The sequence below is a fragment of the Hemitrygon akajei genome, chromosome 5 (assembly GCF_048418815.1).
Source record: "Hemitrygon akajei chromosome 5, sHemAka1.3, whole genome shotgun sequence".
Lineage (NCBI taxonomy): Eukaryota > Metazoa > Chordata > Chondrichthyes > Myliobatiformes > Dasyatidae > Hemitrygon > Hemitrygon akajei.
This window is the reverse complement of record NC_133128.1, coordinates 121,130,189-121,144,531: the sequence shown is the minus strand read 5'-3', so window position 1 is coordinate 121,144,531 and position 14,343 is coordinate 121,130,189. Positions and strand designations below refer to the sequence as shown.

Sequence of the window (14,343 nt, the reverse complement as noted above, 5' to 3'; positions counted from 1 at the left end):
GGTGTTTGATACACTCTGGGGGTAACAGACAAGGTGATTGATATCCTCTGAGGGGAAATGGACACAGTGATCAATACACCCTGAGGGTAACTGACATGGTGATCGATACACCCTGGGGGTAAAAGACAAGGTATTTGATAAACCCTGGGGGTAACAGACAGGGTGATTGATAGACCCTGGGGGCAACATACACAGTGATTGACACACCTTCGGGGTGAAGCACGGTGATTGATAAACCCTGGGGTAACAGACAAGGTGATTGATACCCTCTGGGGGAAATGGACACAGTGATTGATACACCTTGGGGGTAAAAGACAGGGTGATTGAAATACCCTGGGGATAATGACAGGGTGATTAATACACCCTGGGGTTGAAGGACAGGGTGATTGATAGATCCTGGGGGCAACAGACACAGTGATTGATACATCCTGGGGGTAACAGACACGGTGATTGGTATACCCTGGGGGTAATAACAGGGTAATTGAAACACCCTGGGGGTAACAGACAGGGTGATTGACAAACCCTCGGGGTAACAGACAGGGTGATTGATACACACTGGGGGTAACAGACAGGGTGATTGATACACCATGGGGGGTAACAGATAAACCCTGGGGGTAATAGACACTTAGATCGATACACCTACAAGGTGATTGATAGACTCTGGGGTAACAGACACAGTGATTGATACACCCTGAGGGTAAAAGGCAGGGCAATTGATTGACCCTGGGGTAACAGATAGGGTGATTGATACACTCTCGGGGTAAAACACATGATGATTGATGCACCCTGGTGGTAAGGGACACAGTTATTGATACACCCTGGGGGTAGAAGACAGGGTGATGGATACACCCTGGGGCAACAGAAAAGTGTGATTGATACACCCTCGAGGTAAAACACGCAGTGATTGATACACCCTGGGGTAACAGGCATGCTGATCGATACACCCTGGGGGTATCAGATAGGGTGATTGATACACCCTGCAGATGACAGACAGGGTATTAAATACCCTCTGGTGATAACAGACAAGGTATTTGATACCCTCTGGTGATAACAGACAGGGTGATTGATACACTCTGGGGGTAACAGACATTGTGATTGGTAAACCCTGGGTGTAACAGACACAGTGATTAATACACCTTGGGGGTAAAGGATAGGGTGATTGATAAACTCTGAGGGGTAGCAGACAGGGTGACTGATAGACCCTGGGGGTAACAGAGAGAGTGATTGGTACACCCTGCGGGTAACAGACAGGGTGATTGATATGCTCTGGGGGTAAAAGACAGTGTAATTGATAAACCCTGGGGATAACAGACAGGGTGATTGATACACCCTGGGGCTAACAGACAAGGTGACTGATCTCCTCTGGGGTAACAGACAGGTAATTGATAACATCTGGGGGTAACAGATGGGTAATTTATAACCTCTGGGGGTAGCAAAGGTAAGTGATAACCTCTGGGGAAACAGACTGGTAATTGATAACTGGGGAAATGGGCAGCATAATTGATAACCACTGAGTGTAAAGTAGAGGGTGATATCCCTTCCGTTAGAAGCTGAGAAGGATTTCTCAGAGGGCCAAGTCGTGGGTTGTCAGTCCCGCTGTCTGACCCAGTACGTCCTGTGAGGTACCGGTGACAACAGCATGGTGAATGAGCGACCGGTGTGTCAACGTGCCTGGAGTTCGGAGTCCAAACATCAGCTAGTCCAGGGGTTGGGACCAAAGATTGGAGCCCAGGTCAATTGGAAGTCCAGGAATCGAAGCCTGGACACCTTTCCTGGTGTTGGAGGACTCTGTGTGTGTGTGTGTGGGTGTGAAGGAAAGGGGCTTGCTTTGTCGTGTTGTGTTGTGTTGTGTGTTGCTTTGCTGAGCATTGTAACATCGTGGGTGTGTTAGGCTGAACCAGAACGTGAGATGACACTTGCGGGCTGCCCCCGGCGCATCCTCGGGTGTGTCGGTTGCTACTGCAAGCAGCCCGTGCCACTGTGCGTTTCGACATACGTGATAAGTAAATCGGAGTGTGATTGCGAACGTGATGTGCGGTGGACTGTCCCCAGCCTGCGCTCCCTGTCACTGCAACAAGCCCGAAGTGATAAAGACAACATCCTTAGCTGGCTCGTTTCCTGTGGCTCGATATGAAATCAATACAGCTCTGCATTTCAGAATGCTCCATCTCCCAGCCCCGGCCGCTGACATCTCCTCTACATGGTAATTGTTCATTGGGGACACAGCCAGCCTGCTTGTCAGTCACATCGCCTGCTGCTGATCCTCCCCCTTACCCAATGCCAGCCTCAGAAAGCCATCCCATCCCTCCTGCCTCTTCCTACTCAGAGTCCGCTGATCCGCGGCTCCATCCGCTTCCCAGCGTGACTTCAAATCCTCAGCTTCCCTCAAGTGTGAAATCTCCCACTCTCCGGCCCGGGAAATTACCAGCCAATCCAATCACCCCTGAAAGTGGCAGATGGAGGTGGATAACATTGTTGAGAAGGGATAGAGGAGAGAGCCATAGAATCATAGGGCTCTACAGTAAAGAAGCAGGCCATTCAGCCCATCTATTCAGAGCTAAACTGTTATTCTGTCTGGTCCCATTGACCCAATTGTGGACCATAGCCCTCCATACCCTGTCTATGTACTTATCCAAATTTCTCTTAAATATCACAACTGAACTCGTATCCACCATTTTCGCTGGCAGCTCGCTCCACCTCCTCACCACCCTCTGAGTTAAGAAGTTCACCCTCAGGTTCCCCTTAGATATTTCATCTTTCACCCTTAATCCATGACTTCTCATTCTAGTCTCACCCAACCTCAGGAGAAAAAGCCTGCTTGCATTACCCTATCTATACCCCTAATAGTTTTGTATGCCTCTATCAAATTCCCCTCAGTCTCCCACGCCCCAGGAAATTAAGTCCTAACCAATTCGACTTTTCCCTATAACTCTGGTCCTGAAGACCCAACAACAGTCATGTAAATTTTCTCTGCACTTATTCAAACTTATTGACATCTCTCCTGTAGGTGGGTGACCAGAGCTGCACACAATGCTCTGAATTAGGCCTCGCCAGCATCTTGTACTTCAACAAGACATCCCAACTGCTGTATTACAGTACTTTGATTTATGAAGGCCAATGTGCCAATAATGATCTTATCTACTTCTGACGCCACTTTCAAGGAATTATGGATTTCTATTCCCAGATCCCTCTGTTCTGCTGCACTGCACAGTGCCCTATTGCTCACTGTGTAAGTCCTACTCTGACTTGTCCGCCCAAACCTCACACTCGTCTGCGTTAAATTCATCATTTCAGCTAATGGCAGACTTACTAATGTCCTGATCCACGTTATTTTGTGTATGGTTTTTCATTCATTCTATTGTATTTTTCTGTTCTACTGTGAATGCCCAAAAGGAAATGGATCTTAAGGTAGTATAAGGTGACATATATGTGCTTTGATAATAAATTTACTTTGAATTTTGAACTTTGAGGCCATTTTTATATATGACCAGTCGATCACTGGTCAGATGCCCCTGTCATACACCCCTCCACCACCTCCCTCTGCCTGCTACCATGGATACAATATTGTCACCAATTGACCAACACCCAATATGAAGGGGCATAACTTTAAGGTGATTGGAAGAAGGTTTAGCCGGGGGGGGGGGTGTTGGTGTCAGAAAAAGGGTTTTTACACAGAGAGTGGTGGGTGCATGGAATTGCCTGCCAGGGATGTTGACGGATACATTGTTGACACTTAAGAGACTCTGAGCTATGACAGGATTTCAGTGATGGCCCAAATGCAGAGGGAGAGACTCAGATACAGATCGAAAAGTTCATCGAGTTTTATAAGAACTGTACAGAACAAAGGGAAATAATAGACGTTAGGCCAATAGGGCTGCTAACTAAAAACTCCCAGACTAACTAAACCTAACACTGTCACTACGGCTCGAAAGCAGTTACCTCAACCTAAGTTAATACTGCTCCTTTAATAGCATCTATCAAAATCACTAAACTTCTTTCCCAGAATGTGGACTAAGGTAAGCAGGAAGAGTCGCCGTCACTGTGCTTCAATCAAGACTTGACAAGATTGAACCAAAAGAAGGGAAGTAAAATACAATTACAAAGAACCCTAACCATAAGACCATAAGACATAGGAGTAGAAATAGGCCATCTGGCCCATCGAGTCTGCTCTGCCAGTCAATCATGGCTGATCCTTTTTTCTCTCCTCCTCAAACCCAGTTCCAGCCTTCTCCCTGTAACCTTGATGCCATGTCCAATCAAGAACCTATCGATCTCTGCTTTAGATACATCCAACGAGCTGGCCTCCACTGCTGCCTGTGGCAACAAATTCCACAAACTCATCACCAATCGGCTGGGATGAGCAACCTCATGTGTGTGATTGCGGTCTTCCTTCAGCTGCCCACCTGCGAGAGCGTCCAGACTCGGTGGCGGTGTCTGTAGTGGTGACAAGATGGCACGTCGGTGATAGAAAAGTGGAGAGCTATGTAGGAAGGAAGGGTTAGGTTGATCTTAGAGCAGGTTAAAGGCAAAATTGTGGGCCGAAGGGCCTGTACTGTGCTGTAATGTTCTACTTTTTATTTATGTTCTGTGTACTTGTACACGCGACGATAAATTCAATGACTTTGACTGCAGTGGGGGAGTGGGAGAGAGTGTTGGGGAAGAGAGGAATCAAGGGTGAAAGGGAGAGAGGGAGTGTGGAAGGGACAGACGGACTGTGGAAGGGAGAGAGGGAGTGTGGAATGGAGAGAGGGAGTGTGGGGAGAGAAGGAGAGAGTGTGGGGGAGAGAGTTTGGAAGTGAGAAGGAGTGTGGGGAGAGAAGGAGGGACTTTGGAAGTGAGGAGTGTGGGGAGAGAAGGAGAGAGTGTGGGGGAGAGAGTTTGGAAGTGAGAAGGAGTGTAGGGAGAGAAGGAGGGACTTTGGAAGAGAGAGGGAGTGTGGGGAGAGTAAGAGAGAGTGTGGGGGAGAGAGTTTGGAAGTGAGAGGGAGTGTGTGCGTGCAGACACAGTGGAGTTTGAGGATGGGATACAATCTCTGGCTAGGTTTTTAGAGAATTGCTCAGTCAATAAATTATATAACAGCAGCAAGATGAGTTTTGTCGAGTTTCAGTGATGCCTGAGCAGTGAAATGAAAAATCCCATCCTGAATGTTGATTGAATGAGCCTACAGTGAGGCTGGACCGGAGTGCAGGGAGTTGGGAACACGTAGTGTGGAGTTTGATTGTGGATTGGGAAGGAGTGGGATACTGGTCTCATTGGGATTTGTGTTCAGCTGTGTGCCCAGGAGCAGATCACAGCACAAGTAGAGGATCGTATATACAGAACACTGCACCTGGCCTGTACAATACACCCAGAACAACTCTATCAAGTCACTTCTCATCCTCATTTGCTTTATCTCGCTCAACCTTCCCTCATAAGACATGCTCTCTAATCCAGGCAGCATCCTGGTAAATCTCCTCTGCACCCTCTCTAGCACTTCCACATCCTTCCTGTAATGAGCTGACCAGAACTGGACACAATGTGTGATTTGGAGGAACTCGATGTAATCCAAGTACTGACCAAAGAATTGTTCACCTCCAACTGGGGAACCAAACCTGGGCAGGAAAAAGGGGTTGGGAGGGAAAATCAGCCAAGAACAAATGGTGGAACAGATTCGACGGGGTGAATTCCTATGTCTTACAGTCTTATGATCTCTCCATGTCACCAGTGTATAGTCTGTACAACAGTGAATGTCTGTACCATACACCAGGGTGAGGTCTATAAAGTACTTTGGTAAACTTTTGAAAAACAGTAGGATAAGTAAGTCCCTGGGGCCAGTCAGATTAGACCCCAGATTACTACAGGAAGGGAGGGAAGAGATTCCAGCCTCTTTGGTAGTGAGCTTTGCATTCTCACTCCACAGGAGTGGTACCTGATGATTGAAGGGTGTCAAATGTTATTTCTTTTATTCAAGAAAGGGAGTAGGGATCATCTTGGGAATTAGAGACCAGTCAGTCTTACTTCAGTGGTGGGCAAGTTATTGGAGAGGATTTTTAGAGAGAGGACTTATGAGCATTTGGAGAGGCGTAGTCTGATTAGAGATATTAGCATGGTCTTGTAAGGGGAAGGTCATGCTTCACGAGCCTAAATGAATTCTTTGAGGATGTCACAATATACATTGACAAAGGTAGTACAGTGGTTGTGGTGTATATGGATGTTAGTAAGACATTTGATAAGGTTCCCCATTATAGGCTCACTTAGAAAGTCAGGAGGCATGGGATCCGGGGAAACAGCTGTGTGGATTCAGAACGGATTTGACCGCAGCATCCGCAGTGTACTTTGTGTTTACTTTTGGATTCAGAACGGGCTTGCCCACAGGAGGCAGAAGGTGGTTGTAATCAGAGAATTTTCTACCTGGAGGCCAGAAACCAGTGATATTCCACAGGGATCTGTTCTGGGACCCCTGCTCTTTGTGATTTTTCAGAACCAGAATCAGAACCAGGTGTATTATCAGCCACAAGTCTTGTGAAATTATTTTGTGGCAGTTGTACAGTGACTGAGGGTGGATGTGGGTTGAGGGGAGGGTGGAGAATGGTTGAGGGAGAGTGTGGGGTGAGTGAAGAGTGGTGTATGGTTGAGGGGAGAGGAAGCACGACCTCTTGTCTTGCCCCCTCATTCCTTGTCTCCCTCCCTCTACGCCTACCCTTATCCTTCATCTCCCTCCATCTCCCACTCTCACCCCTGGGCTCCCTCTAAATCCCACACTCACCCCTCGTCTCCCTCCCAGAACACCCACCCTCACCCCTTGATTCCCTCTCTCTACTACCCCCTTACCCCTCAACTCCCTCCCACACCCCCAACCTCACCCGTCATCCCCATCCCTCTACTCCCACCTTCACCTTTTGTCCCCCTCCCTCAATCGCTACTCTCACCCCCTGACTCTCTCCCTTTACCCCTGCCCCTGTCCATCCCTGAGTAATGGGAATGGGCTATGGGAGCATAGTTGTGGTGGCTGGCAGTTTTGGGGTGTCTGAGGGAGTGGGGGGTGCTCCCTCCAACAAGTGGGTTTGAAGTTGTTGCATTCAGGGCTGGGGATTGGAGTAATCACGATGGGCTCCCTCATGAATTATTAACCAGCCCTGAGTTCTATTAGCACTGTGTAAACGCTGCATTTTATACGCTGGTGTACCGAGTGCGCTCCCTGACAGCTGTATTACTGCTGATAAGCAGGACACGGCGCACTCAGCGCGTGGGGAGGTGAGGCAGCAAGTCGAAACTGTGGTTTGTGAGCAGATTTGTAGCTCTCCCTCTACCCCCACAGCCTCGCTCTCTCTGTCTGTCCTGTGTCCCTTTCTGTCTCTCTATCTCTCTGTTTCTGTCTCTCTCTTTCTCTCTCCCCTCTCCATCTTTCTTTATATTTTTCTTCCCCCTCTCTCTCTGTCTCTCTCTTTCTCTCTCACTCACAATCTCTATCTCTCTGTCTCCTTCTCTCAGTCTTTCTCTCTGTCTCTCTTTCTCTCTCTCTCTCTCTCTCTGTTTCTGTCTCTTTCTCTCTCTTTCTGTCTCCTCTCTGTGTCTCTGTCTCCCTCTCTCTCTCCATCTCTCTCTGTCTCTCTCTCTCTCTATCTCTCTCTCTCTCTCTCTGTCTCTCTCTCCATCTCTCTCTCTCCCTCTCTCTCTGTCTCTCTCTCTCTCCCTCTCCCCCCCTCCCAGCAAGTTCTGTCGGTGAGCCAGTCCGTTGCTGGAAGCTTTTGCCACCTGGTAGTCGGGACTCCCACCTCTCTCCCAGATGCCGATTGAAATTGTTTGCAAAATTGCGTTTTCGGAGGATGCGGAGAAGCAGAAAGGGGCGGTGGAATGTGACAAGAAGAGTCTGATCGGTGATTCCTGCCACTCGACGGCCACGGACCTGATCACCTTTGCCGATACCTGCTCACTACACGGCATAAACCACGTCTTTGTGGCAGGAGGTTGCGGAGTGAAGCAGAGTCTCTGGGCTCTCGCCTTCCTGTCCTCCCTTCTCTTCTTCCTCTACCAAGTGGTGAATTGCACCGTCTCCTACCTCCATTACCACCACGTCACGGCACTGGACGAGGAGTTGAACCAGGAGATCACCTTCCCCGCCATCACCATCTGTAACATGAATCGCTTTCGCCACAATGCCCTGACTGACGCTGACATCTACCACCTGGCCAACATGACGGGGCTGCCCCCCAAGAGCAAGGATGCCCACCGGGCAGTGGTGCAGGGATACCCTGAGCCCAACATGATGGACATCTTCAACCGCACCGGCCACCAGATCGAGGAGATGTTGAAGAACTGTAACTTCAGTGGATCCCCCTGTTCCTCACACAACTTCTCTGTGGTAAGTCCAGCTTTAAATTAACCCTTCTGCCTCGCCATCACGACCTGGGGAGCAGGTTACCCGGTGAAAGCCCCTTCACTGTCACCTGCACTGACAACAGGGAAGAGATTTCCCAATCTCCCTAATTCCGTCCTTCGTTTAAAACAGCGTCTTAAAATTGATTCCTTGAGGGAGTTGTTCAGATCTTGGCAAATTCTATTGAAAGTCCATGAAGTAAACTCATATTTAACAAATAATATATTTAAAGCAGGTATTGACAGCTTCCTGATCAGTCAGGGTGTCAAACATTACAGGGAGAAGGCAGCAGAATGGGGGTGAGAGGGATAATAAATCAGCCATGATGGAATGTTAGAGTGGGCTCGATGGGCCAAAGGGCCTCATTCTGCCACAATGTCTTATGGTCTTATGGTTCTTAACATTTTATATTTGACTTTGCCAAGAATACTTGTTTTTATGCTGCTAGGCAGAATAGATCGGCACAGCCTAGATGGGCTGAAGGGTCTGTTTCTGTGCGGTAGCGTTTCATGACTACGTCTCTAACCGTGGCTGTTGAGGGTCGGATGTGGTTGGAGCAGATTGCCCCGCGATATCGCTCCTGGGAGTGGGAGCTGTACCCTCGGTGCGATCCCCGGACACGGGCCGTTAAACCCCTGACAAGCGTCGCAATCGCACCGGGTGGCCCAGCTCGTTCTGAGGTAACTCCTCTCTGTCCCCGGGCTTCAGAGATAGCAGTGGGGTGAGCAGAATGGCCTGGCATTCTGGCCAGGCATGGACTGAGGGAGACTCTGCTGGGTAGGCAGGACCATGAGGCAGAGAGTGGCCTCCTCCTTTCCACACAGCAACCGGCACTCAGCATGCGACTGCTGTCCATCATAGTGTTTACAGCTGGAGCCCTCTCCCTGGTGTGAGGAGAGAGAGTGAGCGAGAGAGAGAGACAGAGACAGAGAGAGAGAGAGAGAGAGAGAGAGAGAGACAGAGAGAGAGAGAGAGAGAGAGAGAGAGAGAGAGACAGAGAGAGACAGAGAGAGAGAGAGAGAGAGAGAGAAAGGGAGAGAGAGAGAGAGGGAGAGAGAGAGAGACAGAGACAGAGAGAGAGACATAGACAGACAGAAGTAGAGAGGGAGAGAGAGAAAGAGAGTGAATTGCAGGAACTACTGCCTGTATTCTATGGTCTATGGAGTGAATCAGTCTGATATATTGGGTCTCAGTCTGAAGCATTTAGTGTCTCTGTGATTATATTAATGTAATGCATTCCATCTCCCTCTGAGATATTTTGTTTCTGAGCAACAGTCCATCCATTATATCCAGTTCTTGTGTGACTGTATCAATACGATATTTACAGTCTGCACTCAGCTTCCATATTCACTCCAACTGTACAGACTGTTATATTCACTCTTGGACAGACCGTATCCATTTGATATTTTGTCTCAGTAGCGATATCAGTGTCTGCCTGATATATTCCCTCTGTGTGTAACGGTATTGATACAGAATATACTGTATGACTGTGTGATGGTTTGTCAGTATGCTACACAGTGTGACATGTTCAGTCCGTATAAATGTATCAGAATGATGTCTGGGTCAGTCTCTGGGTGACTTTATCACTGAAGTATACAGTCTGTGTGCAATGATATCATCAATGTGACTATGTCACCAATATATTCAGTGTCTGTGTGACTGTATACTGATATATTCAGCCTGTGTGTGTGACTGTATCATTGATATATTCAGTCAGTGGGCGACTGTATCACGGATATAATCAGCCTGTGTGTGGCTATGTAACTGATATATTCAGCCTGTGTGTGTGACTGTATCACAAATATATTCAGACTGCTTGTGACTATGCCATCGATGTATTCAATGTGTGGGCGACTAAATAGAGGTGTTCAGCCTGTGTGTGTCTGTATCACTGACATATTCAGTTTGTGCCTGACTTTATCACTGATATATTGAGTGTGTGTGTGTGTGTGTGTGTGTGTGTGTGTGTGTGTGTGTGTGTGTGTGTGTGTGTCTGAGTATATTCCTGATGCATTCAGTCTGTTTTCAACTGTATGACTGTGTTGGTCAATATCACCAATGTATTCAGCCTCTGTGGGTGACTGTATCACTGATATATTCAGCTTGTGCATGACAATATCACTGAAGTGTTCAGCACGTTTGTCTGTGTATGGCTGTATCACCAACATATGGAAGCATCTGTATGACTGTCTGAGAGATATATTCAGTCTGTGCGAGATTAACACTGATATTTTCAGTTTGTGTGTGACTGTATCATTGATATATTCAGTCAGTGGGCGACTGTATCTCTGATGTATGCAATCTGTTTACAATTATGTCTTCAATATATTCAGCCTGTGTGTAACAATGTCACTGATATATTTAGCCTGTGTGTGGCAATGTCACCGATGTATTCCTTCTGTGGGCGACAGTACCACTGATATTTTCAGCCCGTGTGTGACTGTATCAATGAGATATTCAGTATGCATCACTGACATATTCAGTTCGTGTGTGCCTGTATTACTGATAATTACAGCCTGCATGACTATATCACCAATATATACATTTTGTGTGTGACTATACCACTGATATATTCAGCATATGTCTGTGTGTAACGATGTCACTGATATTTTCAGTGTGTGCGTGACTGTATACTGATATATTCAGCCTGTCTGTGACCGTTCCACTGATATATCCTGCCTTGGTGTGACTGTATCACAGTTATATTCAGTCTGTGTGAGACCATGGATCTGCGCCTGGAAAGTCTTGCTTCAGTCTGTGTTGGTGGAGCAGCATCTGATGTGGCTGTAGAGGCCCACACGGGAGTGACAGTCTCGGCTGCAGCGACTGCGTTTGAAGCGCTGTCCTCCAGTGTTGTCTTGGTGATGTTTTCTCGGTGAGTGCGCTTTTCTTCAGCAGCAAGCCTCAGCTTCTCTTCTCCTCTCTTTAGCCCTCTGCGTAGTTCCAGCCTCCATCACGAGCAATCACTTGCAGTGTCCTCCCACCTCTCTACGTTCATGTTCGGTGTCTTCATGTCTCTCTTGCAGACATCTTTGAAACGAAGATGGGGCCGCCCTTGTGCTCTCCTGCCAGAGGCCAGTTCCCCGTACAGCAGGTCTTTCGGGATCCTCCCGTCTGACATGCGGTGTGCGTGGCCCAGCCAGCGGAGACGGCGCTGTTGGAGCAGGGTGAAGAGGCTGGGTATCTGGGTGTGGCACAGGACCTCATTGTTGGTGACTCGGTCGGTCCACTTGATGTCCAGGATGCATCTCAGGCTGTGAAGGTGGAAGACGTTGAGACACCGCTCTTGTCTGGAGTAGAGGCTCCAGGTCTTGCTGCCGTAAAGCAGTGTGCTGAGGATGCAGGCCCTGTAGACTGCAGTCTTGGTGTGTGTCGTCAGCTTTCTGTTCTCCCTGACTCTCTTTGTCAGCCTGGCGAACTTTGAGGCTGCTTGTCCGATCCCTCAGTTCATCTTGGGGTCTAGGTAGAGACTGTCCCTGATGGTGGAGCCAAGGTACGTAAACTCGTGAACTACCTCCAGCTCGTAGCTGTTGATGGTAATGGCAGGGGAGTGCTCAACGCCTTGGCCTAACACGTTGGTCTTCTTCAGGCTGATGGTCAAGCTGAAGTCCTGACAGGCTCGTGAGAAGCTGTCCATGAGGTGTTGCAGTTGCTCTTCAGAGTGTGTTGCCAACGCCACATTGTCTGCAAACAACATGTCCCCGATGAGTACTTCACGAACCTTGGTTTTCACCCTCAGCCGGGACAGACTGAACAGCCTCCCGTCCGATCTGGTGTGGAGGGAGACACCATCAGTTGATGTTCCAAAGGCGTGCTTTAGCATGGCTGCGAAGAAGATGCCGAACAGGGTGGGGTAAGCACACAGCTTGCTTCACACTGTTGCCGATGTTGAAGGCCTCTGAAGAAGAGCTGTCAAACTGTACAGCACCCTTCATGTCTGTGTGGAATGACTGAACAATCCTGAGGAGCCCTGGGGGACAACCACTCCTGGTGAGGATTTTGAGCAGGCCGTCTCTGCTCACAAGGTCGAAGGCCTTCATGAGGTCAATGAAAGCAACATAGAGTGGTTGTCTTTGCTCTCTGCATTTCTCTTGTATCTGTCGAAGGGAGAAGATCATGTCGATTGTGGAGCGTTCTGACCTGAAACTGAACTGAGACTCAGGATATACCCTTTCAGATATTTTCTGCAGTCTATATCACTGGTATATTCAGTGTGTGTGTGAGACTGTATACTGAAATAATTCAGATTGTGTCTGGTTATATCACCAATATATTCAGTCTGTGTGTGACTGTGTCACTGATATTTTCAGCATGAGTGTGACTGTATCACTGATATATTCAGCTTATGCATGACAATATCACTGAGGCGTTCAGCATGTTTGTGATGGTAGCACTGATAAATTCAGTCTGTGTGTGACTGTATCACTGATATACTCCGTCTGTATGTGGCTATGTCACTGATATATTCAGCCTGTGCCTGTGACTGTTTTACTGATATATTCAGATTGTGTGTGACAGTATCATTAATATATTCAGCTTTTGCTTGTCTGTATCACTAATATATGCAATCCGTGTTCAACTGTATCACAGATATACTCTACCTGTGTGTGACTGCATGGTCAATATTTTCAGTCTGTGTGACACTGTATCATTGATTTATTCAGCCTGTGTGTGTGATGATATCATTGATGTGTTCAGTCTGAGTGCGACTGTATCACTGATATATTCTTTTGGCATGTGACTGTATTACAAATATATTCTGTCTATGTGCAACTGTATCTCTCATATAGACAATCTGTTTACAACTGTGTCTTCAATATATTCAGTATGTTGTGATGGTATCACAGATATATGCTTCTTGAGTATGATTGTATCAATTATATATTTAGTATGTGTGTGACTGTATACAAATATATTCAGTCCACATGTGCCTGTATTACTGATATATTCAGCCTGTGTGAGACTGTATCGCAGATTATATTCTATCTGCGTGTGACATGATCACAGATATATTCTTCCTGAGTATGACTGTATCAATGATATTCTGTATGTATGTAACTGTATCATTGACATATTCAGTCTGTGTGTGACTGTATCACTAATATATTCAGCCTCTGTGTGACTGTTTCACTGATATATTCAGCCTGTGTGTGACAGTACCACTGAGATAGGCTATGTGGGACAGTATCATTCATATATTCAATCAGTGTGTGACTATATGGGTGATATATTCAGCCTGTGTTTGACTGTATCACTGACACATTCAGCCTGTGTGTGACTGTATCATGATATATTCACCCTGTGAATGACTGTATCACTGATATACTCAGCCTGAGTGCAATTGTATCACAGATGTATTCTGTCTGTGTGTGACTGTATCATTGATATATTCAGTCTGAGTGTGACAATATCACAAATATATTCAGCCTGTGTGCGACTGTACCACTGATATGTTCAGCCTGTGTGTGGCTGTATCATCGATATTTGCAGACTATGTGTAACTGTATCACTGATATGTGATTGTATAGCCAATATTTTCAGTCTCTGTGCTACTGCATCATTGATATATTAAATCTGTATGTGTGACTGTATCACTGAGATATTTAGTTTGTGTCTGAGTATACCACTGATATATTCCATCTGTTTTCAACTGTATCACTGTGTGGGGATGATATCACCAATGTGTTCAGTCTGTGTGTGACTGTATCAATGATATATTGAGCCTGAGTGTGACTATGTCACCGATATATTCAGTATGTGTGCAACTGTACCACTGATATATTCAGTCTGTGTGTGACCATACGACTGATATATTCTGTCTGTGTGTAGCTGTATCACCAATGTGCTCAGTTTGTGTGTGAGTGCATGACTGATGTATCAAGTCTGTGTGTGACTGTATCACTAATACTGTGTGTGACTATGTCACTGATATATTCAGTGCATATATGATTGTATAATCGATAAATTCAGCCTGGGTTTATCTGTGT

General features: G+C 47.0%; 1 protein-coding gene across 1 annotated transcript in view; it reads left to right on the top strand.

Moving 5' to 3' along the window:
- Positions 1 to 7,189: 7,189 nt before the first annotated feature.
- LOC140727366 (acid-sensing ion channel 4-A-like) overlaps positions 7,190 to 14,343 on the top strand; it is a 347,956-nt gene continuing 340,802 nt past the window's right edge. The window contains exon 1 of the mRNA XM_073044642.1: positions 7,190 to 8,341. Coding sequence (XP_072900743.1) covers positions 7,766 to 8,341 — 576 coding nt within the window. The 5' untranslated portion in view covers positions 7,190 to 7,765. The remainder of the gene's footprint in view (positions 8,342 to 14,343) is intronic.